We start from the raw sequence: 25,225 nt of genomic DNA, 5'->3' as shown, positions 1-25,225 counted from the left end.
GAGGGGCCAAAGGGGCAGGCCCATTAGGGGAAATAGAGGTAATTCCTTCAAATCGCTACTAGTCATAAAGTTATGAATGGATTTGAACCAAATTTGGTCAGAAACATCCTTCAGGGAAGGGGAACAGATTTTGCATAAATGGTTACTCTGACCCCCAAGGGGCTAAAGGGGCGGGGCCTAATGGGGAAATAGAGGTAATTCCTTCAAATCGCTACTAGTCATAAAGTTATGAATGGATTTGAACCCAATTTGGTCAGAAACATCCTTTGGGGATGGGGAATAGATTTTGCATAAATGGTGACTCTGACCCCCAAGGGGCCAAAGGGGCGGGGCCTAATGGGGAAATAGAGGTAATTCCTTCACATCGCTACTTGTCATAAAGTTATGAATGGATTTGAACCCAATTTAGTAAAAAACATCCTTTGGGGAAGGGGAACAGATTTTGCATAAATGGTGACTCTGACCCTTAAGGGGCCAAAGGTACGGGGCCTAATGGGGAAATAGAGGTAATTCCTTCAAATCGCTACTAGTCATAAAGGTATGAATGGATTTGAACCCAATTTGGTCAGAAACATTCTTATGTGAAGAGGAACAGATTTTGCATAAATGGTTACTCTGACCCCCAAAGGACCAAAGGGGCGGGGCCTAATGGGGAAACAGAGGTAATATCTTTAAATCGCTACTAGTTATAAAGTTATGAATGGATTTGAACCAAATTTGGTCAAAAACATCAATGGAGGAAGGGGAACAGATTTTGCATAAATGGTGACTCTGACCCCCAAGGGGCCAAAGAGGCGGGGCCCCATATGGGAAATAGAGGTAATTCCTTTAAATCGCTACTAGTCATAAATTTATGAATGGATTTGAACCCAATTTAGTAAGAAACATTCTTTGGGGAAGGGGAACAGATTTTGCATAAATGGTTACTCTGACCCCCAAGGGGCCAAAGGGGAGGCGCCTAATGGGGAAATAGAGGTAATTCCTTAAAATCGCTACTAGTCCTAAAGTTATAAATGCATGTTGTAAACACAGAGAGTCTGGACTTCATTATTTCTTTAAAGCAGTTGGGATCCCCACGCTATAACCATAAATAGCATTGTTTGAGGTTAACAAACAAAAGGAATTGAACATGAACATTATTTTGACATTTGGTCAAATCCAACCAGGTGAGCGATACAGGCCCCATGGGCCTCTTGTTTTCTGTATTTCAATCCATCATGCACAGCACCTTTGAGTGGCCTCGGCGCTTTGATTTATTTTACCTGTTTGTACAGGCACATTGAGTGTGTGACACAGAGAAAGTTCAATGAACTGTAAATTGTATTGCATATTTTTGGTGCATATCTTTGTAAGGCCTTTCACTGTTTCCTGTTGGTCGCACCAAATAGCTTATATGTTAATTTGTGAATAATTTGAATACAATATCACATTAGACAGACCATTTTGCAGCCAAGTTACTCGACAACCTGTACATGTGCCTTAGGGACAGGATGCACCGGAAACATTAATTAACAGGTTGACATACTATATATGCACAAATAGAATCGTCTACTTTGAATATTCCACCAAAAGGTCAGTGCGACAAGGTCATTCTTGTCGGACTATACATAAAAGTTTGTTGTACAGTGGAACCTCTATAAACCGAACATGCATGGGACATTGATATTTGTTCGGCTTACAGAGGGATCGGTTTGGAGAAGTTGGTCGAAATAACCGGTCGAGTTCCGAATATAATTTGTCGGACGATGTTTTGTTAGATTGTACCCGATTACAAACTGGCACTACAGTGATTTTTTTAGGGTCGATTTGGGGCCGAATTTCGGCCCCTTCCCCTAGAGAAATTTTGTTGTATTTTCCCAATTTCTTGCTCATATTTTCCCATTCAGAAAATATCCCTTCATATTAATTGGTATAAAGAAATGCCGACCAAAATGTATTTCACAAGAAATTTTCAACGCCGGTGTTCTCGTTCTATGTTGGTCGCGTTCGATAACGCAAATTCCCGTGCTTTCTGTTTCCGTGTCTGAAACGATGTCGTTTTCCTCAATGTTTCAAATCGAGCGCACCGCGAAAGTCTGTGTCGATCGAGTGTTTTAATCGCACACGTGTCTCACATAAGCTATGACAAGCGCTTGAAAGTTTAAGATCATGTAAACAAGAGTCGCACAACACGAAGTATTATGTCAAAAGACTGACAAAAAAGATAGGAAAGGCCTTACGAAAGTGAGTGACTTCTTCAAAAAGTCTTCCGGCGGCGATATACCAAACAACCCGTCAACCAATGAATCATCATCCAACATTGAATCTGTTTTATCAACCGTCCAGACGGAATGTTTACCCGTAGCAAACGTCAATGTACATGTAACCCGCGACGAAAATCTGGTATTAACTTTATCGGGAAAAAAGAGGAGCAGCGTCGATAGATGAACATTTAATGCTGCCAAATATGGATCTTCCTTCTCTTGTCTTTATCACAGTAGTGTGACATGTGGCTACATGTGCAAGTACTGAGAATTGTTTGAGAATTGTTTATTTTTTGGTGCACATTTGAGTTGTAAGCCATTTGTTACAAAAGGGTATAAAACTTGGGACACATCCTTCAAGAAAATTGAAAAAACATGACAACTGGCCTGGACTCTTTGGTGGACATGTTCAAGGGGCAAAAAACAAGGAAAATGGCCCTTTAGATAGCTATTAAGAATCATTAGGCCAGATGAATGTTGAAAATTTAACAGATAAATAAATATATGGACGTGTTATTGACTTTTTTTTAGCCCACCATCATCAGATGGTGGGCTATTCAAATCGCCCTGCGTCCGTGGTCCGTCGTCCGTCCGTCCGTCCGTCCGTCCGTCCCTCCGTCCCTCCGTCCGTCCGTCCCTCCGTCCGTAAACAATTCTTGTTATCGCTATTTCTCAGAAAGTACTGAAAAGATCTTTCTCAAATTTCATATGTAGGTTCCCCTTGGTGCCTAGTTATGCATATTGCATTTTGAGACCAATCGGAAAACAAAATGGCCGACAGGCAGCCATCTTGGATTTTGACAATTGAAGTTTGTTATCGCTATTTCTCAGAAAGTACTGAAAGGATCTTTCTCAAATTTCATATATAGGTTCCCCTTGGTGCCTAGTTATGCATATTGCATTTTTAGACCAATCGGAAAACAAAATGGCCGACAGGCAGCCATCTTGGATTTTGACAATTGAAATTTGTTATCTCTATTTCTAAGAAAGTACTGAAGGGATCTTTCTCAAATTTCATATGAAGGGTCCCCTTGGTGCCTAGTTATGCATATTGCGTTTTTAGACCAATCGGATAACAACATGGCCGACAGGCAGCCATCTTGGATTTTGACAATTGAAGTTTGTTATCGCTATTTCTGAGAAAGTACTGAAGGGATCTTTCTCAAATTTCATATGTAGGTTCCCCTTGGTGCCTAGTTATGCATATTGCATTTTGAGACCAATCGGCAAACAAAATGGCCGACAGGCAGCCATCTTGGATTTTGACAATTGAAGTTTGTTATCGCTATTTCTGAGAAAGTACTGAATGGATCTTTCTCAAATTTCATATGAAGGTTCCCCTTGGTGCCTAGTTGAGCATATTGCGTTTTGAGACCAATTGGATAACAACATGGCCGACAGGCAGCCATCTTGGATTTTGACAATTGAAGTTTGTTATCTCTGTTTTTGAGAAAGTACTGAAGGGATCTTTCTGAAATTTCATATGTAGATTCCCCTTGGTGCCTAGTTATGCATATTGCATTTTGAGACCGATCTGAAAATAACATGGCCGACAGGCAGCCATCTTGGATTTTGACAATTGAAGTTTGTTATCGCTATTTCTGAGAAAGTACTGAATGGATCTTTCTCAAATTTCATATGTAGGTTCCCCTTGGTGCCTAGTTATGCATTTTGCGATTTGAGACCAATCGGAAAACAACATGGCCGACAGGCAGCCATCTTGGATTTTGACAGTTGAAGATTGCTATCGCTACTTCTGATAAAGTACTGAAGGGATCTTTCTCAAATTTCATATGAAGGTTCCCCTTGGTGCCTTGTTATGCATATTGCATTTTGAGACCAATTGGATAACAACATGGCCGACAGGCAGCCATCTTGGATTTTGACAATTGAAGTTTGTTATCGCTATTTCTGAGAAAGTGCTGAAGGGATCTTTCTCAAATTTCATATGTAGGCTCCCCTTGGTGCCTAGTTATGCATATTGCGATTTGAGACCAATCGGATAACAACATGGCCGACAGGCAGCCATCTTGGATTTTGACAATTGAAGTTTGTTATCGCTATTTCCGAGAAAGTGCCGAATGGATCTTTCTCAAATTTCATATGAAGGTTCCCCTTGGTGCCTAGTTATGCATATTGCATTTTGAGACCGATCTAAAAATAACATGGCCGACAGGCAGCCATCTTGTATTTTGACAATTGAAGTTTCTTATCGCTATTTCTCAAAGTACTGAATGGATCTTTCTCAAATTTCATAAGTAGGTTCCCCTTGGTCCCTTGTATTGCATTTTTGGACCAGTCTGTCCTGAAAACAACCTGACAAACAAACAGCCATTATCGTTAAATCTCAAATTTCTTATATAGCTAGGATTCCCTTGTTTGAAAAGTACTGGAGGGATGTCTCAATTTGCACAGATTAGTAAAATGAAGGGAAAAGTAGAGAAAAGATCAATCTGACATGGAACCTATGAAGATCATTCAATGGTGGGCGCCAAGATCCCTCTGGGATCTCTTGTTTCATTTAAAACCAACACCAAATTTTCCCAATTGGGGAAAAATGCCGCTGTATTTTCCCAATTGAAAAGGTACAGGCCCCTGTAAAAAAGGATGAAAAAATCACTGCACTAGGCCTACTGTACGTACGTAGATAATTTGGTTTGTCTGAAAAATATGAATATCATGAAAGTAAATCAATGCATATATTGCAGATTATATAAGAAATGAAAATGACTATAACTTTAGTTTTATATAGTTTTGTGCACTTCACGATCGACCTACATTCTGTTACATCTGGTTGAAGCTTCGCCATGTGGTGGGGCCTAATACGGGATATTTATTCATTTTACAAAAAAACGGAAATCGAATGTTATGAAAGTGTGTGAAGATGTCTTGTTTCAATATGAATTACAATTGATCAGTTGATACCGGTTGTATTCCCGATATCGGTATTGTCTTAAAAAAATAATATCGGCCACTAGCATTATTTTAGTGTGTATAGTTATGACCCTGCAAGAACACCCCTCATTGGGCCTCATTTCAATTAGAATGCGAAACTCAAGCTCCTAGCTCTACTTGTATTGGGAAGATTAACATGGAATCCGCTGCGCTTCGATGAAGTGTGGCATTGTTTCATAATTAGTATTAATTACCGTGTTGATTAGAGTCTATACACTATAATCATAACGCCCCTCGGGGTATTTATTGGATACCTGTACAAATCACTTACATGTAAACGTAGATCCCGATCGAGACACAATTGGGCTTCACACATTAATCTTCACATGTGTTGTTTCACGAGTGACTAAAAAGTTAGCCGGACCTCGTGTCATAATCGCTCAGGTAAGGCCGGTTTTCAGAAGTAATTTTTTGTATACTTTAACAGAAACCGGACACTAAATTGGTCCGGTGTTCGGAATTCAGAGGGGTCTGTATTTGGAAGTTTTTAAATACTATAATAAAGAAGGACCAATTCCATACAATGACAATTCGTTCGGTATTCAGAGGTGTTTGGTTTTTAGAGGGTTCGGTTTTCGAAAGTTGCACTGTACTTTAAGTTGTCTACCTCAGCTGATGTTTGTAAATAACACTGTGCTTGGATTGTTACAAACAGCACTGCTGGGTTTTAATGACAATAATTTGTTTGTATTATATTTAAGTATACATGTGTGTGATACAGATCCTCTGGGTCAAGCCATAATGTTTTATTTTAGTGTTGAATATATTTAGGTTCAACAGAGTAATATCATGCTTTGACTGAAAATGACTGCAGTATGTATTATTACATTCTGTAGAAATTAAATTTATATAAAATAAAGCTGAATTGTCTGTGTGAAGGAGTTTTTAAAGAAAAAAATAACTTCAAATAAATCTATTGATATCCTGAGCATTTTGACATGTTCAAATGCTGCTCTTCAGAGGAACTGGATTTTTAGCCCACCATCATCAGATGGTGGGCTATTCAAATCGCCCTGCGTCCGTGGTCCGTCGTCCGTCCGTCCGTCCGTCCGTCCGTCCCTCCGTCCGTCCGTCCCTCCGTCCGTCCGTCCCTCCGTCCGTCCGTAAACAATTCTTGTTATCGCTAATCCTCAGAAAGTACTGAAGGGATCTTTCTCAAATTTCATATGTAGGTTCCCCTTGGTGCCTAGTTATGCATATTGCATTTTGAGACCAATCGGAAAACAACATGGCCGACAGGCAGCCATCTTGGATTTTGACAATTGAAGTTTGTTATCGCTATTTCTCAGAAAGTAATGAAGGGATCTTTCTCAAATTTCATATGTAGGTTCCTCTTGGTGCTTAGTTATGCATATTGCATTTTGAGACCAATCAGAAAACAACATGGCCGACAGGCAGCCATCTTGGATTTTGACAATTGAAGTTTGTTATCGCTATTTCTCAGAAAGTACTGAAGGGATCTCTCTCAAATTTCATATTTAGGTTCCACTTGGTACCTAGTTACGCATATTGCATTTTGAGACCAATCAGAAAACAACATGGCCGACAGGCAGCCATCTTGGATTTTGACAATTGAAGTTTGTTATCGCTATTTCTCAGAAAGCACTGAAGGGATCTTTCTCAAATTTCATATGTAGGTTCCACTTGGTGCCTAGTTATGCATATTGCATTTTGAGACCAATCGGAAAACAACATGGCCGACAGGCAGCCATCTTGGATTTTGACAATTGAAGTTTGTTATCTCTATTTCTCAGAAAGTACTGAAGGGATCTTTCTCAAATTTCATATGTAGGTTCCCCTTGGTGCCTAGTTATGCATATTGCATTTTGAGACCAATCGGAAAACAACATGGCCGACATGCAGCCATCTTGGATTTTGACAATTGAAGTTTGTTATCGCTATATCTCAGAAAGTACTGAAGGGATCTTTCTCAAATTTCATATGTAGGTTCCTCTTATTGCCTTGTTATGCATATTGCATTTTGAGACCAATCGGAAAACAACATGGCCGACATGCAGCCATCTTGGATTTTGACAATTGAAGTTTGTTATCGCTATTTCTCAGAAAGTGATGAATGGATCTTTCTCAAATTTCATATGTAGGTTCCTCTTGTTGCCTAGTTATGCATATTGCATTTTGAGACCAATCGGAAAACAACCTGGCCGACAGGCAGCCATCTTGGATTTTGACAATTGAAGTTTGTTATCGCTATTTCTCAGAAAGTAATGAAGGGATCTCTCTCAAATTTCATACATACGTTCCCCTCAGTGCCTTGTTATGCATATTGCATTTTGAGACCAATCAGAAAACAACATGGCTGACAGGTAGCCATCTTGGATATTGACAATTGAAGTTTGTTATCACTATTTCTCAGAAAGTTCTGAAGGGATCTTTCTCAAATTTCATATGTAGGTTCCCTTTGGTGCCTAGTTATGCATATTGCATTTTGAAACTAATCAGAAAACAACATGGCCGACAGGCAGCCATCTTGGATTTTGACAATTGAAGTTTGTTATCGCTATTTCTCAGAAAGCACTCAAGGGATCTTTCTCAAATTTCATATGTATGTTCCCCTTAGTGCCTAGTTTTGCATATTGGGACCAATCCAAAAACAACATGGTCGACAGACAGCCATTATCGCTAAATCTTAAATTTTATATATAGCTTCCCCTTGTTTGAAAAGTACTAGCTATAGAGGGCTGTTTCTGAATTTACACAGATTAGTAAGACTTAGAAGAAGGGAAAAGTAGAGAAAAGATCAATCTGACATGGAACCTATGAAGATCATTCAATGGTGGGCGCCAAGATCCCTCTGGGATCTCTTGTATTACGTACAATTACTATGATGTTACAGCATTATGACATGTTAGTAACAAGTCGTAACAGTTCATTGAACAGGTGTATCCACTTCTACATGCCTAAGGTAATTAATAGGTGCATTCCAATCGGCTTTTGCATATATACTTAGATATATATAATTATATACATATATCTGTTCAGGAATGAAGCATGGGCTTTAAAAATAAAAATAAAAATAGGTAAATTAGGCATTATATGGTGAGAACATGGTTTGAGACATCTCATAAATTAGTTCAGACTTACAGCCAAAAAAATGTTAAAATCACAAATGTGTTTTATTTATAGCTGTAAGCGTTATATTCATCATCAAGTGACAGTATAGACGGTGAACTCTGTCCTTTAAGTAGTTCATTTGATGGTCAGAAAGAAGGTCTTAGAAAGCTGTGTTGTCCTGAAAATGAGTTCTTAGTCTATATCGTCTGCTGTCTGACTCGTCTGCCTCGTCTGCTGTCTGACTCGCACAGATTTGGTACAGATCGGGAGCAACTGTCTCTAAACCAGGGCTGTTACAAAACTGTCCCTGAATCAGGGCTGTTACAAAACTGTCCCTAAATCAGGCCTGCTCATCAAAGATTTGGTACAGATCTGGAACATCTGTCCCTAAACCAGGGCTGTTCGTCAAGCCCAGACAATTATTTAACTGTATACATATTTGGTGTTTATAATGAACATGTGAATAGTTTACCTGCCTTCACTTTGCTTCTTAGAACACCAGGAAGTTTTTTTTCCCGTGGTTAATGTTGTGTGACATGTGAAAACCATATATGCTGAATTGAGTTTATCACTCACTGATCAAGAAAAATCAGCTAGCTTTAAAGGGGAATACCTGTATAATGTTTGATTGAAATCTCACACTTCGGGAATAATATCTAAGTGTGTGTTATCATTGATTTATATAACTCCCAGAGTAGTTAGTATAAGGATCTCTGGTGTTATAAATATAGCCAACTGTCATATTTTATTAACACAGATTTTGTCTAAAAGTCTCAAAACTCCATACAATTTGTCCGGTAGATGGTCCAAATTAGCTAAAAATAGAACAGATTAATGTCAACAACCCTATTAGGATTCAAACAGCTGTAAGTCAGAACATAATATAAAACCCCTAAGGGAAGTAGTGGATCACCCGTGAGCCCATTCGAGCCCATTCACTAGAATGGAAGCATCCACTCAATGAGGGTTGGTCAGGTTCTGTATTGGAATGGAACCATCCAACCACTGAGGGTTGATCAGGTTGTTAATAGAATCATCCAACTGAAGGGGGTGAGATTGTTGAAGGTTCATTGTTCTGGGATCTAATGAATTGTCAAATCAAATATAGATCTGACATTTAGCAGCACAGTCATGCAGCTGTCATATGAATTAAAGAATGACATTTAGATTCACCTAATAACTTAATATTAATGCTTTCACCAAAAGACTGGGGAAGTATATACCAAGGTATTTTGTGTCTTATAAGTCTGGTTAAATCAATCGAAACAAGAAATATCTTTAAAAAAAGATAAACAGCATAGTTTGGAGGTTATAATGTAAAACTGCTGGTGAAATAAATTAACAAACTAATGTGTTTCAGCACAGATAACAAATTTATATCATTTTGAATCATTTTTGGTTATAATAAGACTGCATTTCAATCCGGAAAATAATTTGATTAAAGTATCATTTGAAAAGATAGATCCACTTATTAGCTTGCATTCAATCCTAACATTGTTTCGTTTTTAACTGCATATCTACATTTAGCATTTACTGCTACATTGACCAATCGCTTACTTCATTTTGACCAGTAACGCCACCTGTCCTGTCATAGCCAGGGTCAAAAGAATATTATACAGATATGCCGAAAAAAAAATTGAGAAAGAGAAGGGCAATTTGTCTATACAATATATTGCTATATAAGACTTCTTCTCTAGGACTATTGTAACGAAATGTATTAATACCATCTATAATTATTATGTAAGTTAAGTAATGAAATGTAATGACGTATTAATTCCATCTATAAATATTAGTATAATTATATGTAATGATAGTAAGGTAAGGAAAGGTATTAACACCATTTATATATCATATGATTAATTGTGTTCTTGTACGTTATTAGTATCAGGTACGATCCAGGGAAGCAGAGTGATGACGCAGGTGGTGTGTTTGAGTAGCGATTATTTCCATAGTTATTTAATCTGAATTTCATGATGAGAAATATTATAACCTACGATGTTGAAGACGCCCAGGAGAGGTATTTTGGTCAATACTTATAAATACGGGTGTCCAACGTTGTCGGGCAGTAAGGGCCTCGACTAGCTAACGAAACACACACTTGTTGTTACGAACATTTCTGACTCTTTGAGAGTTGGGCGCTCGGTCTCTGGTCTGCTAGCTAATAAGGTCTCTGATTGTACATGCTGTATTTGTAAAGCTAGATATCTACGTACTTCTAATTAAAAGGAACTTTGAATGTAACCTGGAGTTGTTTTAATCTCTTGACACTTTTCGCGAGTAGCAATTGTGTCACACTATGCACAGGAAATCACTCATATTTGTACAAATGGTGGGGCTGACTTATAGGGAGCTGATATGAAGGTTGGGGCCAAAAGGGGGTAATTTGCCTATATTGCTATAAACAACTTCTTCTCTAAAACTATCCACAGGAAATCACTCTTATTTTACTAGAAGCATTTCTAGATGGTGAGGATTCAAAATTGAACAAATGGTGGGACTGATCACTTTGGGGGCTGGGCTTAAAAGAGAAAATAGAGCAAATTATGTGAAACTTTTCCTTCTGTAAGATTGATAGTATCCTTGAGAGAAGAGACATATTGTATAAATGTTGTGTTAACTCGGCCCTCTAGGGGCAAGAGGACAGGGCACAATATATCCTTTAAAATCCTTCTTTTTCTGCTAAAATTATAGAATTCCAACAAAATTCAGTCTTATATTCCTTTGGTAATGGGAAATCAATTTTATATTTAACAGTGGGCCTGAGGGGTGGGGCCCAATACTAGGGAAATATAGCAAATAATAATTCTTCAAATTTTTCTTTTTTCGTAGGAATGACCAGATTTTGTCCAAATCCCCTGTATAAAACAGTTGAGGAAAAATCAGTGTTGACTGCAATTCATGATACTTAATGGGAGATCCCAAACTAGCTAATGCATGTATTTGTAATATATATAACTTCAATGAGAGATTTTTGCCATAATCACTAAACATTACAGGCCATCTAGGCCTCTTTATTTATACACTCGTCAGAATTTGATGGGAGTATTGGCGGTATGGCATTGTCCTCCATAGGCCCTGTGTAAACTTCTGTAGCACCTACAACTTTCAATCGATCTCTTTGACCTGATTAGAAGTGTGTCATGGTACAGGTACATCAATCACAGATGGGGCTACTAATTACAAATGTGTTCTGGGTACAGGTGAACTGACAATATTAACACCACCAGAGTACTGATAGATCATTTGATGCAGGTGTGTATTTCTCCAACATTTTACCTGTGTTATCAGGTGCCTTAATTACCAGCAACTGTTTTGTCCTTTTAGGACCCCTCACTGATTGTAGGGACATCATACAGCTGTTTTGTCTTTTAGGACCCCTCACTGATTGTAGGGACATCATACAGCTGTTTTGTCTTTTAGGACCCCTCACTGATTGTAGGGAAATCATACAGCTGTTTTGTCTTTTAGGACTCCACACTGATTGTAGGGAAATCATACAGCTGTTTTGTCTTTTAGGACCCCTCACTGATTGTAGGGACATCATACAGCTGTTTTGTCTTTTAGGACCCCTCACTGATTGTAGGGAAATCATACAGCTGTTTTGTCTTTTAGGACTCCACACTGATTGTAGGGAAATCATACAGCTGTTTTGTCTTTTAGGACCCCTCACTGATTGTAGGGACATCATACAGCTGTTTTGTCTTTCAGGACTCCACACTGATTGTAGGGAAATCATACAGCTGTTTTGTCTTTTTAGGACCCCTCACTGATTGTAGGGACATCATACAGCTGTTTTGTCTTTTTAGGACCCCTCACTGATTGTAGGGACATCATACAGCTGTTTTGTCTTTTTAGGACCCCTCACTGATTGTAGGGAAATCATACAGCTGTTTTGTCCTTTTAGGACCCAACTGATTGTAGGGACATCATACAGCTGTTTTGTCCTTTTAGGACTCCTCACTGATTGTAGGGACATCATACAGCTTTATTTTTTATTTTATGACTCCACACTGATTGTAGGGACATCATACAGCTGTTTTGTCCTTTTAGGACCCCTCACTGATTGTAGGGACATCATACAGCTGTTTTGTCTTTTTAGGACCCCTCACTGATTGTAGGGACATCATACAGCTGTTTTGTCTTTTTAGGACCCCTCACTGATTGTAGGGACATCATACAGCTGTTTTGTCCTTTTAGGACTCAACTGATTGTAGGGACATCATACAGCTGTTTTGTCTTTTTAGGACTCAACTGATTGTAGGGAAATTATACAGCTGTTTTGTCCTTTTAGGACTCCACACTGATTGTAGGGAAATCATACAGCTGTTTTGTCCTTTTAGGACTCAACTGATTGTAGGGACATCATACAGCTGTTTTGTCTTTTTAGGACCCCTCACTGATTGTAGGGACATCAACAGCTGTTTTGTCTTTTTAGGACCCCTCATTGATTGTAGGGACATCAACAGCTGTTTTGTCTTTTTAGGACCCCTCACTGATTGTAGGGACATCAACAGCTGTTTTGTCTTTTTAGGACCCCTCACTGATTGTAGGGAAATCATACAGCTGTTTTGTCTTTTTAGGACCCCTCACTGATTGTACGGACAATATACATCTGTTTTGTCATTCTAAGACCCCTCACTGATTGTAGGGACATCATACAGCTGTTTTGTCATTCTAAGACCCCTCACTGATTGTAGGGACATCATACAGCTGTTTTGTCCTTTTTGGACTCCTCACTGATTGTAGGGAAATCATACAGCTGTTTTGTCTTTTTAGGACCCCTCACTGATTGTAGGGACATCATACATCTGTTTTGTCATTCTAAGACCCCTCACTGATTGTAGGGACATCATACAGCTGTTTTGTCATTCTAAGACCCCTCACTGATTGTAGGGACATCATACAGCTGTTTTGTCCTTTTAGGACTCGTCAGTGATTGTAGGGACATCATACAGCTGTTTTGTCATTCTAGGACCCCTCACTGATTGTAGGGACATCAACAGCTGTTTTGTCTTTTTAGGACCCCTCATTGATTGTAGGGACATCAACAGCTGTTTTGTCTTTTTAGGACTCCATTAATTGTAGGGACATCATACAGCTGTTTTGTCCTTTTAGGACCCCTCACTGATTGTAGGGAAATCATACAGCTGTTTTGTCCTCTTAGGACCCCTCACTGATTGTAGGGACATCAACAGCTGTTTTGTCTTTTAGGACTCCACACTGATGGTAGGGAAATCATACAGCTGTTTTGTCCTTTTAGGACTCCTCACTGATTGTAGGGAAATCATACAGCTGTTTTGTCTTTTTAGGACCCCTCACTGATTGTAGGGACATCATACAGCTGTTTTGTCATTCTAGGACTCCACACTGATTGTAGGGACATCATACAGCTGTTTTGTCTTTTTAGGACCCCTCACTGATTGTAGGGACATCATACAGCTGTTTTGTCATTCTAGGACCCCTCACTGATTGTAGGGACATCATACAGCTCTTTGTCATTCTAGGACTCGTCAAGTAACACTAGATGCCAAAAGTTTGGAAATCCAGAAAACAGAAGTAAAAATTATATGATTTTAATTTAGATAGGTATGCAATAATTGAAATGAATGTAATGCATCCATGTCATGAATAATGAATGATGTCACAATAAGTACTGTAATTATTAGTTGTGTTTCGTTAATTTGAGTTCCATTGATTTCGTAGAGTATCACTTGTTTGATGTGTTTGACCAATTAAATAAATCTATAATGGAGTTTTGTCAGAAATGCCAAACATCATGATAAATGGAGAATATTTAAAGCTGATTTATATAATGTAACTTGTCGTTATTGATCACTTGATTTTAATTGTCGTTTATATCATAAAGAATATATAAGTGTCTAGACGACTGAAACGGCTCAGTACTAGCACTACGAAGGAATTAAATGTTTAAATACCAAAATAAGATTAATTAAAAATTAATCAATTGTATTCGATCATCAATCAGATAGACAAAATTTATGATTGATCAGAAAATTTCACCTGGTTCATATCACTAATATAACATGCATGGTTATTTCTGCAGGGTCTGGTGACATATCTATCATATTACTGCACTCCATATATCATGCAAGATCCTCAATTTATAAATTAATTATCATAAAGGTCTTATAACTGTTCACATTCATCATATATCAAATTGGTGAAAAGACTTGGTGGAACTTTTGATAATATTCAGAACCCACTCTGGATTCATGGTGATAAAATGTCCTCAAATGGGTTTGCTTTGGAAGAGTCCATTAATAATTAACCACAGTTTTGGACTGTACCATGTGGTGTGTTTATAAAGCTCTGTGTATAGGCTGTTCCAATATAGCCTAAAGATATGTGAGTAACGGGGATTTGTTTGGATCGGTCCATTATCATGCACTCTATGTCAGTCCAGCTTAGGTACACCAGCACTGACACAAGTGCTGGCGTCAGTGCAGACTCACTCAAACTAGTGCAAGTGTATGTCTGGTGGGGACATTCGTACTGGGCCCAACCGGTCATCTGTCCTGTGTACCAAGGAAATCTGACCTCTATTTCATGTGTACCAAGAAGAACTTAAACTTGTGCTACATAAGATGTTTGCCTTTAGTGAAAAGGCCTTCAGGAACCCCTCCATCCCCCATGTATACTTGTAAACTCTACCAATAGATTATGTAATTTTGTCCAGCCATCCTTGAATTCAGTATTTCAATGGATCAATCAAGTCAGCAACTTGTAAGCTTGATCTGCCTTCATTTGTCAGTTAAGTCATTTTTGTCCAGCAATCTATGAAATAATACAGTAAATTACATCAAGCAAAGGATTTCAATGAAATAATGAACTTAATTGTTAGTACCCCATTTTAAATAAAAAAAGCAAAAAAAAAAAGTATTATTCAAATTTGATTTAATTAATTGAGCCAGCTGACATCATTTAGCTGGCCTAATGGATAATCATTATTTGTAAAATGTAAGTTGATCCAATCAGATAACTTAAATTAAGTTGTGCATTTTCCGCTACCCTGGGCACCACTGCAACATTAGAGCTGTGTTCATGCAATACCAATTTTAAGCTAGCTCATTTTATTCTAATTAATGCCTTAAACATACTTAATCAGATTTTTTTGTCTATTAGTGATCATCTGTATTTCCATACTGAACTGTAGCCGTTGTTTATTTGTTTATGAGGAGTATCATGAATTCTTTACTATTGTAAATCCATTAATTGATTAAAAAAATACCTTTAAGTCTGCATGCAGTTCTTTCATTTTTTTCAGTGATTTTTTTTAGATACAATGTATTAAAGCTTGGTTGTTGGTTGAAATCTGTTTTACAAAAAATATTCTTTACAATTAAATCTTGGTATAGATATATAATTACAATGACCATCCTTTAAGTCAAACTGTAAATCATTTTCTATGAAAGCTCAGTAATGTATACATAATTATATATTATTATAATAAAGCTTGATTCAGAGTTTTCATTGATTGAAGCTATCCCCATTATCATAACAGTAAATATTGAAGCATAAAAAAATGAAGAAGATGAACCCAACTTTTATCTGAAATAGATATATTACCCATCTGATTGTTTTATTTAAGTATATCATCTGCTGTACAGTATATATATATAAATACTTTTTATCAGCATCCGTTGCTGACCTTTTGATAACCAGCAGCTTTATTTTTTGTTTTGTATCGTAAGTTTGTGATACCACTGAGGTGTTAATTTCACCTGTGTGGCTATTTACGGCAGGTATACAAACTCGTCAATCCTACAGGTAGATTAAAAATAATACAAGCTCACCTGCCCACCCCTTGGGTATTTGTTATCTGAAGACTAATATGAAGCCAATGGACCAGTCCATTTATGAATGGAGGGCAGACAGGATATACACATTAATTGTGCACTGTTAAGAGTACAGTGTATGTGTACTTTGCCTGGGTGTGCTATGTACTTTACAGGGGTCCAGATGTCCCCTTACTCAGTAAAGTCCAGCTCACCTCGGACATGTACTTTTATTACTTAGGCCATTGAGACCTTCTTCTGATCAATGGCTCTTCAAACATCCCAGTCAATTCACATTTGTTCTATTGTTAAAGCTCACATTTGATAGAAACTATTGAACTGTAAGCATTTTGTTTTACACTTATATTACAAGTATATATGGTAGGTAATCCAGTGTGCTTAGGGATACACAGAAAAAAAACTTAATTGTTTTTAATTGTGTTGTTTGTTAATTATGATAATGCCAGAGACTTATATACTAATTAGTATTTATAGGTCTCTGATAATGCCTATTTATAGATAACAGATTATTTAACCTTACAAGTCTGCGATAATGGTAATCCATGAATATACACAAAGAATAATTGACAATAAAACGCTTTTCATCTCTCAATCAATATCAAATAAGATTTACTGTTTATCAAAATTTTGAAGAAAATATGCAGCCACGGTGGGAAAGAAAATGGGAGAATTTTTAAAATATTGACTTTTTTTTCGAGGCACTATTAGCTTGACTATTTATCAATAAACAAAATATTGGAAGTCTTTACATTGTTGATAGCCTACACTGCTTCTCACAAGGATTAGATAAATTGGCATCTATGGTATAGAAATATGTTTAATTATGCATAACAATTAGCACAAAAATCTACCGAAAAAATATAACAGTCGTAATAATCATCGCTCACATGATCAAATTGTTACATAAAAATTATAGTGGCAGAGCACCTTCAGTTTTCTTTGAGATGCATTCATTTAAAATTTTGAAAGTTAGCATAAGAAGCTCAAACTTTTGGAGGGTGGTAATAGCGTAAATATTTAACTTCTGGTAATGTATAAAAATATACAACAGTCTATTGTTGTGTTCAATGAATTATAATTACTCTTTGTCGGGGTTGTATTACTGTTAAGATATCACAAAAAAGTGGAAATTTATTTAGTGAAAGTTTGGAGGAAGTTTGTATGTATGTGATGATGAGCACATGCAGACCCCACGCCATTCCCTTGATATCCCTTTCTGTCCAATTTTGTACATTAAAAATATGACTTTTCATTCATAAATCTTCATTTTGTGAATATGATTCTTGGAAAACATCATCATGAATATTAGTAGAGCGGCTTTACTTTGTTTTCATTATACATCTGTATATGATATTTTATGAAAAGATTCTTATAAGCTTTTACAAGCCTTGGCAAATTTCAGGCAATTTTCATAAAATCTTACATAAAATTAAAACAAAGTTAAGGTGCTGTTTATCATAACTCAGAAAACTGACATTTTGAAAGGCCATTTTCAATACATGATGTAATGCCATAATTTGTCTGTATTGTAACATCACAATGGATTTCTGACGGGTGTAGACAATGAAAAACACTCCTGCTTATGTCTATTGTAGCAGTGTCATATGCAAACACATTACAGGGGCCATTTCACAGGAAAACAGGCTGATTATGGGATAGATAGAGGATGTTTTTCTCTTTCAGGGATATTGTTTTCATGACTATGACAGGATATTGATATAATCTAGTTGTCATTCATTACGTATCATATGCTATTTATCAAGTTACCATTAAGATTTCTATATATATTTCAATCTTTGGTTGGAAAAAACAAGGATTAATTTGTATCCTAATGGTTGATGTTGTGAGTTTAGGGCCGTTAAACTTGATAAGACACACCATATTAAATCGGCTGTAGTTATTCTCTCACCAAAGATGATAAAAGTTTCTATCAAGTTTATGATTTCCGATATTTCACTGGTTAAACCAAGTTAACCCTCAATTTGAAACAGGCGCTATGCTAATCCTTCATCTGTATGAAACATTTTCAGTTTTCAGTTATGTTACGAATCATCATATCATAGTGATCTTGGTGACCTAGTGATATAGTTAAGTGTTACTATTTGTTGTTGTAGGGACTTTCGAGGACTCGAGATGGACTTATGGTGGCGGAAGTCGACCTGAATCTGTGTCGGCAGGTCAAGGATGCTTGGTGTTTCAGGGTTGGTATCCACTTGATGTACTGGCTATAATGAAAAAAATATTTAGTCAAGTTTTCTGAACACAGGTATATAATTATGGAAGTTCAGGTTCAGGTGAACCTTTACAAGCCTTTATGAGACTTTTATCTTGTTCAAGAAAGAGTTCCAGGCTAATTTTTGATAGGTTAAAAGGTACACAGAAAGGATGACAACTTTGGAGGGTTCACAAAAATCGATGATGCATTTGAAAGGTACACATAAAATGATGACCAAAGCCACACAAGAATTTATGATGAGATGCATTGATGACCTGTGGTGCCAACTGCAAATTTTAAGGACTCTGAAATTATATTTTCGATGGAGCTTACTCTTGCTCAAATCACTGTTAAATATACTGTTCCATCCATAAAATATAAATATAACATTTTAGGTACATGTACAACATTTTAAGGTCATGACCTTTATGCAAGTGCTGAGATATCATTGACATTATCGGCATCATGTGTATATGTTGTAGATGACCCAAAGACTGGACATGTATGCCAAGTCACTGACAGAGGCGGTCAAGCCTGACTACCAGCCAGATGTGGTCAAGGAGAAGTAGAGGTCAATGTCCTGTTGAAGGTAGGATAATGACCAAATTGTCTGATCAGTGGGACAATTTACAGATAGGTGATACTGTAATCCATTTATCTATGGCTTCAACTAATATCATTGTCACACTATCCTGTCACCACTAATATCATTGTCCCACTACCCTGTCACCACTAATAACATTGTCCCACAATCCTGTCACCACTAATATCATTGTCTTACTATCCTGTCACCACTAATATCATTGTCCCACTATCCTGTCACCACTAATATCATTGTCCCACTATCCTGTCACCACTAATATCATTGTCCCACTATCCTGTCACCACTAATATCATTGTCCCACTATCCTGTCACCACTAATATCATTGTCCCACTATCCTGTCACCACTAATATCATTGCCCCACTATCCTGTCACCACTAATATCATTGTCCCACTACCCTGTCACCACTAATATCATTGTCACACTATCCTGTCACCACTAATATCATTGTCCCACTATCCTGTCACCACTAATATCATTGTCCCACTATCCTGTCACCACTATCATCATTGTCCAACTATCATATCACCACTAATATCATTGTCCCACTATCCTGTCACCACTAATATCATTGCCCAACTATCCTGTCACCACTGATATCATTGTCACACTATCCTTTCACCACTAATATCATTGTCACACTACCCTGTCACCATTAATATCATTGCCCAACTATCCTGTCACCACTGATATCATTGTCCCACTATCCTGTCACCACTAATATCATTGTCCCACTATCCTGTAACCACTAATATCATTGTCACACTATCCTGTCACCACTAATATCATTGTCCCACTATCCAGTCACCACTAATATCATTGTCACACTATCCTGTCACCACTAATATCATTGTCACACTATCCTGTCACCACTAATATCATTGTCCCACTATCCTGTCACCACTTATATCATTGTCCCACTATCCTGTCACCACTAATATCATTGTCACACTATCCTGTCACCACTAATATCATTGTCCCACTATCCTGTCACCACTAATATCATTGTCCCACTATCCTGTCACCACTAATATCATTGTCCCACTATCCTGTCACCACTAATATCATTGTCCCACTATCCTGTCACCACTAATATCATTGTCACACTATCCTGTCACCACTAATATCATTGTCACACTATCCTGTCACCACTAATATCATTGTCACACTATCCTGTCACCACTAATATCATTGTCCCACTATCCTGTCACCACTAATATCATTGTCCCACTATCCTGTCACCACTAATATCATTGTCCCACTATCCTGTCACCACTAATATCATTGTCACACTATCCAGTCACCACTAATATCATTGTCACACTATCCTGTCACCACTAATATCATTGTCACACTATCCTGTCATGGTAAAAGGACACCACTTACCAGTAAATATCAGATTTATTTATCATCTGTGCATTCTTGGTGTATAACTTTACATTTGATGGGGAACTGTAATTCACTGAATTGTCTTGTTTATTTAAATGTAACTGATTATTATTCATTATATTTACCAAAAATGCATAAATATAGTGATCTAATGTATACACACTTTTATCATTACAAAATTGTTGTTGTAACCTTAAAACAGGACATCAGACTTTTATGACCCATGTCATTGTTCTTTTTCTTAAAATAAGGTATTTTGTTTAATGAAGTATTTTCTTACCTTCTCTCATTTGTAATTGCAGGTCCGCAGTCCAATGGACTCTCGCCTTAAACACCACCAGGGGGCAGCACTCTTCACAACAAACTTTAGACCATCAGATGATAAATGTTTTTGTAAACAGAGATTAGTTCTGTATTCGAGTACTTTTATTAGAATAGCATTTTCTTCTACAACATATGTTTGAAAAAATTAATAGCTAAAAATGATTTTATTTGATTTGTCATCATATTACCGTGATTATCCCGGTTTGACCTTTCAGTGTGATTAACCTTTCCTTAGAGGTCAAACTCTTACTGTTTTATCTTACTACTATCGTATATTGAATTTGGGACCTAAAATCTCATCACTTAAAATAGCTGACTGTCTTAATACACTCTCAGTCAACAGCCTGCTATCACAAGAGCAAATGTAACTTGGATTTCCTATTGGTACTGTGTTATTTTTTACCTGAATACACACATATAGATCTGATTTAACAAAATCATATTTTAAAACTACAGTATGTACATGTTTTGAGCTACTATTTTTGCTGGACAATTCAGGTTTTAATACTATGGGCATTAAGAAATTTAACTGATAATTTATAGCTAAACAAGGGTCCAAAACCAGGAGTCTCCCTCGTATTTAATTACGAAAAGTCGGCAAGTGAGAATGTCTACTTGGTGCAGGAATTTGGGGTAATGCATTGCTGGAAAAGTGCTGGAATTTGTTGAAATATACTTGAATTTATATTTTCTGCAAAAATACGTGGAAAGTGTTGTTTGTTTGCTCAGTTTTAATGCACTGTGAACAGCCAGGGATGTTTTAAAAATAAAAAGTAACAATTCCTTACAAGTTTGGACAAAAAATGCACATTGAGATGGAAATTATGTTGAAAAGTGCTTGAATTTTGATGTAAAAAATCTATACATAGCATGGTCTCTTGTTTGAATATTTTCTATGTTATTTATGTATGAATATATATACTGTAGTTAGTTTATCGATAACACAATTTCAAACCAAGCTGTATCTTTTACATCGGATATATAGATCTGATAAACCTTTTTGAAAATTATTAAATAGAGAAAATTAGTTCATATCCCAATTTTGACAGAGTAGCACATTGAAGAATTGGTGCACCAAAATTATTTTTAATAGAAACAGTATGATAGAAAAAGTGAATTAAGCACAATCATAATTAAGTGCAGTGCATTTAGCTGTAAAATTATTAGAATAAGATGACGGCTAAAATATGTGTGAAAGTTATATATTCACAGCATGTGATCGCTCATCGGTATTTTAAAGGACTACAGATTTTTTTGTAGCCTGGTTGGTATATTGTTGCATTGTTTTATCACTGATTTAAAACTACTGAATACTGCCATCTATAACCATGTATTAATTCATAACAGCATTTCAATTGATTTGAAGTGCAGCTGACTTGATTATTAAAATGTGTAATGTAAACATATTGTAATGTAACATGACTATTACTTTCTTTCTCATAGAGAGTTGAACGTTATTATGTCGCATGTTAACCTCTTAAACAGTGCTTCAGGAAAGACTTATCACAGCAAAATCATCTGGATGAGGCCTCTGTGATTTATGCTGGAGTATGTTGTGATTAAGTCACCTGTATCACTGTGATTTTTGTTTAAATTTGTACTTTTGTATCAATTCTACAATATATATACATTCGCTAGAAATGGTGCTATAATATGTATTTTGCCAATTATTGAAAATTATTAATGTTTTGTATATAACTATACATAAGTGTATCAATAATAACTCCTTAATTCGTAGTTTTAGTATATAGTTGAGTTTTGATGTAATCTTGCCCTTTGAATTACAATTTTATCAAACCATATGTCCCAGGATCTTTATTAGTATTGGGGGGAGGGGGAATATAGTTTTCATCTCCGTCCATTTTGTATGTATGGGTAAAGTGAAGTAGGAAATTGTCAAAGTTCTGTTAAGGTGGAGCAAGGGAGGTAACTATGTTAAGTTATCCAAACTGTTCCATTATCAAGCCGTGGTTCGTCTGTCCATCCCGCCATAAACAATTCTTGTTATCGCTATTTCTCAGAAAACACTTAAGGGATCTTTTTCAAATTTCATATGTAAGTTCTCCTTGGTCCCTAGATGTGCATATTGCATTTTGTGACCGATCAGAATACAACATGGCCGACAAGCAGCCATCTTTAATTTTGACATTAGAAGTTTGTTCTTGTTGTTTCTCAGGCAATACTGGAGGGATCTTATTCAAATTTCATATGTAAGTTCCTTTTGGTCCCTTGTTATGCATATTGCAGGTTGCTCCAGCTATAGCTTGTTATATAAAGTTATAAAATACATTTTGAAGGATGAGTGAAAGAAGGGAAAAGAAGAGGGTGCCAAGATCCCCCTCTGGGATCTCTTGTTTAAAACCATACAGTCATCACAGAATTTAGCTATAAATTCTAGAAATGGCAGAAGCATGATTGCCTTGTATGACAGTACACTGTTAGTCACGTTTGGTTTTCACTATGTAGTTGATAAACAGAGTATTTCAGAAAGAAATGATATCATTTCAATCTGTCCTTCATGCATGTTTTTAGGATATTAGGAAACATGTGAAAATGAAAATAAATCTAGTCATATTTTGTTGATAGAGACGAATTCAGCAGAAAATGTACATTGAAACCTGACTTAACTGACACACTGGGATCGAGTCAAAATGTCTTGGGATATGGCTGTGTGCCAGTAAAGTACACTATGGCACAGAGTCAGAATGGGTTGGATGTTACAGGATGTCTGTGAAGTTAGTGTCGGCAATGACAGTGGAGCATGTCAATATTCTGATGGAATTGATCAGATGATACAGGATGTCATTATAATCAGTGGTCAGTAAAGTTAGGTTTCATTGTAAATGTTTTTAGAAAAAGGAAACTTTGTAAAACATGTTGTTTGTAAATGGGACCCCAGTTAGTTTTAAATATTGCTCAGTTAAAATGGTGCTACGCTGTACGGGCATTTTTCGTATGTGGTTGTTTTTCATTCTTCATGCCAGATATTAATGTCACTTGTGTAAAGCAAACTAGAAATTATAATATCCAGCTACAATGTGTAATTCATAAACCTAGAAACTATGGCAAGCCAAAGAGGAAAAAGGTCCCTATTTATTGGTATCATATAATTCATTTCAAATATCCATAATTCATTTTAAATATCCATAAATGATTTATGGATATCCATAATTTGACTTATTTATGGATATCCATAAATGATTTATGGATATTTAAAAATGAATTATGGATATCCATGAATCGGACCACTGCCAGCAGGGTAGACAACTCTTTATTGTCTCTATTGGAGCTCCTCTGACTTTATACAAGTTAGTTTATTACTGTCGATTTGTGTTTTTGTTTCGGTAATTTTAATCTAGATTTGAAATTGAGTAATATGCATATTGTATGAAAGGCACTTTAAATTGACCTAGATTGATGAAATCTCCTGTCCTTTCTATTTCGTAGTAGAATCTACCTGTCGTAATTGTACGTATTTTTACTTAAATTTTACTAGTTTTGTAGATCTACATAAATTATGAACAAAATTTTTGCAACGAATATGTGACATATTACGTACATAGAAATATGATCAGAGAACTGTCAGATAAAGGTAATTTTTGTTTCATTATTTGAAATACATCTGTCTGACCAGAGATAGATTCCACATTGTGTGCCATGTTGTGTTCTCTAATAAAGAACTTGCATACTTCAGGGCGTGTGTTGTTGTTTATTCAATCACGGCCGTTTGTCCTCATGCTACATATACATGATAAACAAGAAATATCTTTAAAAAAGATAAACGGCACAGTTTTAATGCTGGTGGTTATAATGTAAAACTGCTGGTGAAATAAATTAACGAACTAATTAATAAATGCATTTCAGCACGGATAAAAAAATTGTATCAGTTTGAATCATTTTTGGTGATAATAAGACTGCATTTGAATCAGGAATATGCTTTTATTAATGTGTCATTTGAAAAGATACGTCCACTTTTTATCCCCTCGCGACGAAAGTCGGGGAGGGGATATAGCGTTCCGTTCGTATGTACGTACGTATGTCCACTTTTTGTCAGCGCTCTTGCGAATTCATTTTCGATTCTGACCAAACTTCATATATGGGTCCAGCATGGGAATACCTCGAACGAGTTCGTGTTTCAGGGTGCCAAGGTCAAGGTTAAGGTCACTTACTATTTATAGAAAATCTTTGTCAGCGCTGTAATGCGACTTCATTTTTGAACAGATCCTGATCAAACTTCATATATGGGTCCAGCATGGTAATACCTCGAACGAGTTCGTGTTTCAGGGTGCCAAAGTTAAGGTCAAGGTCACCGTTACTATTTATAGAAAATCTTTTTCAGCGTTGTTGTGACTTAATTTTTGAATGAATCCTGACCAACCTTCATATACAATGTATTGGTCCAGCATGGCAATACCTCGAAAATGCTTATAAATGCATTTAGATACACACATAATTATAATAACTATCAGGAAATGAAGTTGCTAGTGTGATGCGTAACCAGATGCTGTTGAATGCATAACAATATATACCATATTTATCTTGCAATGAGCCCATGCCTGATAATAAGCCCATCCATGTCTATTGCAGTTCAGTGCAAATGACAACT

At 36.6% G+C, this 25,225-nt stretch overlaps 1 protein-coding gene across 1 annotated transcript in view; it reads left to right on the top strand.

Annotated features, from left to right (window-relative positions):
* LOC117332420 (beta-ureidopropionase-like) overlaps positions 1-24,312 on the top strand; it is a 52,529-nt gene extending 28,217 nt beyond the window's left edge. The window contains exons 13-15 of the mRNA XM_033891313.1: positions 18,202-18,288; positions 18,785-18,891; positions 20,598-24,312. Of these exons, the coding sequence (XP_033747204.1) occupies positions 18,202-18,288; positions 18,785-18,871 (174 nt within the window). The 3' untranslated portion in view covers positions 18,872-18,891; positions 20,598-24,312. The remainder of the gene's footprint in view (positions 1-18,201; positions 18,289-18,784; positions 18,892-20,597) is intronic.
* Positions 24,313-25,225: the final 913 nt, after the last annotated feature.

This window comes from Pecten maximus, chromosome 8 (genome assembly GCF_902652985.1).
Source record: "Pecten maximus chromosome 8, xPecMax1.1, whole genome shotgun sequence".
NCBI lineage: Eukaryota > Metazoa > Mollusca > Bivalvia > Pectinida > Pectinidae > Pecten > Pecten maximus.
The sequence above is the reverse complement of the archived record's forward strand: the minus strand, read 5'-3'. Positions and strand labels throughout refer to the sequence as shown.